We start from the raw sequence: 1612 nt of genomic DNA on the forward strand, positions 1-1612 counted from the left end.
TAATAGATATAGTATTATACATATATTGTTATTCTGACCATGTATAAATTCATGAGAAAATACTCCATGTGCAGAATATCACGAATGTGTACGATTATATCTACACATAACATGACCAGGCATAAGCCCATCCAAGATACCCAACAACAAATCACGTAGCACCGATATAGTGTAGCTCACACTTCATGCATCAAACCATACGTCACATATAAACTCTCATTCCTATTACCAATATCATTAGTTCACACTATTACAATTAAGTTCATACGAACAGATTAAGTTCAAAATAATACATTCAGGTGCATACTCTCCGCTGATATCCGCCCACCCTTGCTGTATAATCACTGGTTTCCCCAGCAACCGTGCTGCTTCCAGTATCGTGCGTGTAAGACGATCGGGATCGTTTACTACAATTGATCCAAATCTGAGCAGAATTGTAGAGGAATTCAAATGAGAATTTAGGTCGACATCCGATTTTCAAGGTCAAAATTTCAAGACTGACAGGCTATTTTTGGAAACGGTATACTGACTATGTGATTGAATTTGTGTACAGAAGATACAATTTGAAATGCTTTTTACCACAAAGGATCCAATCCTGAGTAGAATTGCGGGGAGAACTTAGATGGAGATATGAGGCAACAATCGGGTCAACAATGAGGACTGACATGTTTTTGGGGAACAGTCCAATGACTGTGCCAGATTTGACAGAAAATCAGGAGTACTGAATATTGAACTGCCAAAAACACCAATCTACATGAGACTCCAGTGGCATTCAGATGAGAATGTAACGCAATAATCGAATACAAAACACAGAGTTTCGCACAATATTTGGTGACGATATATTGGTAGTGCAGAAACGACAGAAATTGATATGCAGAGAAGTACCTACCCAATAAAAACGGGTTTCTCATTCTCGGCCAGGAATCAGTAGCATTCAGATTGAAAATTTAACACAATAATCGAATACATAACGCAGAGTTTCACACAATGTTTGGTGACGATATATTGGCTGTGTAGAAACGACAAAAAAATGAACCTACCCAATAAAAACGGGTTTCTTATTCTCGGCCAGGAATTTCTTGAGTTTTGGCTCGGGTTCGTAATCGGATTTGGTTTTGGAGTCGTAGAACCAGAACCCAACCACTGCATGACCGCGGAAACCCATTTTGAGTTTTAGGGATAAAACGCAGCTTGACTAATTCGAAGGCAAATATTAAACGTATACGTATTGTATCCGTGATAAGGTTCAGGGTCTTGTTTTTGCGTCGTATATAGTATATATTATGCCTAGAGCTAAATGTTTAGAAATCAGTCCTATCTGTATAGTTAGAAGAGAAGCTTGAATGTACTTAGAAACTTAGAAGTGCATGAGCCCCAGCGTATCGGTGAGTGGAAAGTTCATATATGCATACATAAATATATATTTCTAAACAAAAGTGAACACTGAAGCAGTAACAGAAAGGTGTGCGATATATGTATATTTATATATATATATAAACATTTGTAAACATACCATTACAAGCACAAACACGCACAAACACACAATTATATACTTACACACACACACACACTTGCATGTACACACATATATGCACACACACATATATATACC

General features: G+C 37.3%; 1 protein-coding gene across 1 annotated transcript; it reads right to left on the minus strand.

The window, feature by feature from the left end:
* Positions 1 to 307: 307 nt before the first annotated feature.
* Positions 308 to 1165, minus strand: SARC_12283 (hypothetical protein; the record flags this gene model as incomplete). Its single annotated transcript, XM_014293613.1, has 2 exons — positions 308 to 424; positions 1041 to 1165. Coding segments are annotated over 2 exons (242 nt in total), but the record flags the coding sequence as incomplete, so codon positions are not given.
* Positions 1166 to 1612: the final 447 nt, after the last annotated feature.

Source organism: Sphaeroforma arctica (assembly GCF_001186125.1).
Source record: "Sphaeroforma arctica JP610 unplaced genomic scaffold supercont1.2198, whole genome shotgun sequence".
In the NCBI taxonomy this organism is placed as follows: Eukaryota; class Ichthyosporea; order Ichthyophonida; genus Sphaeroforma; species Sphaeroforma arctica.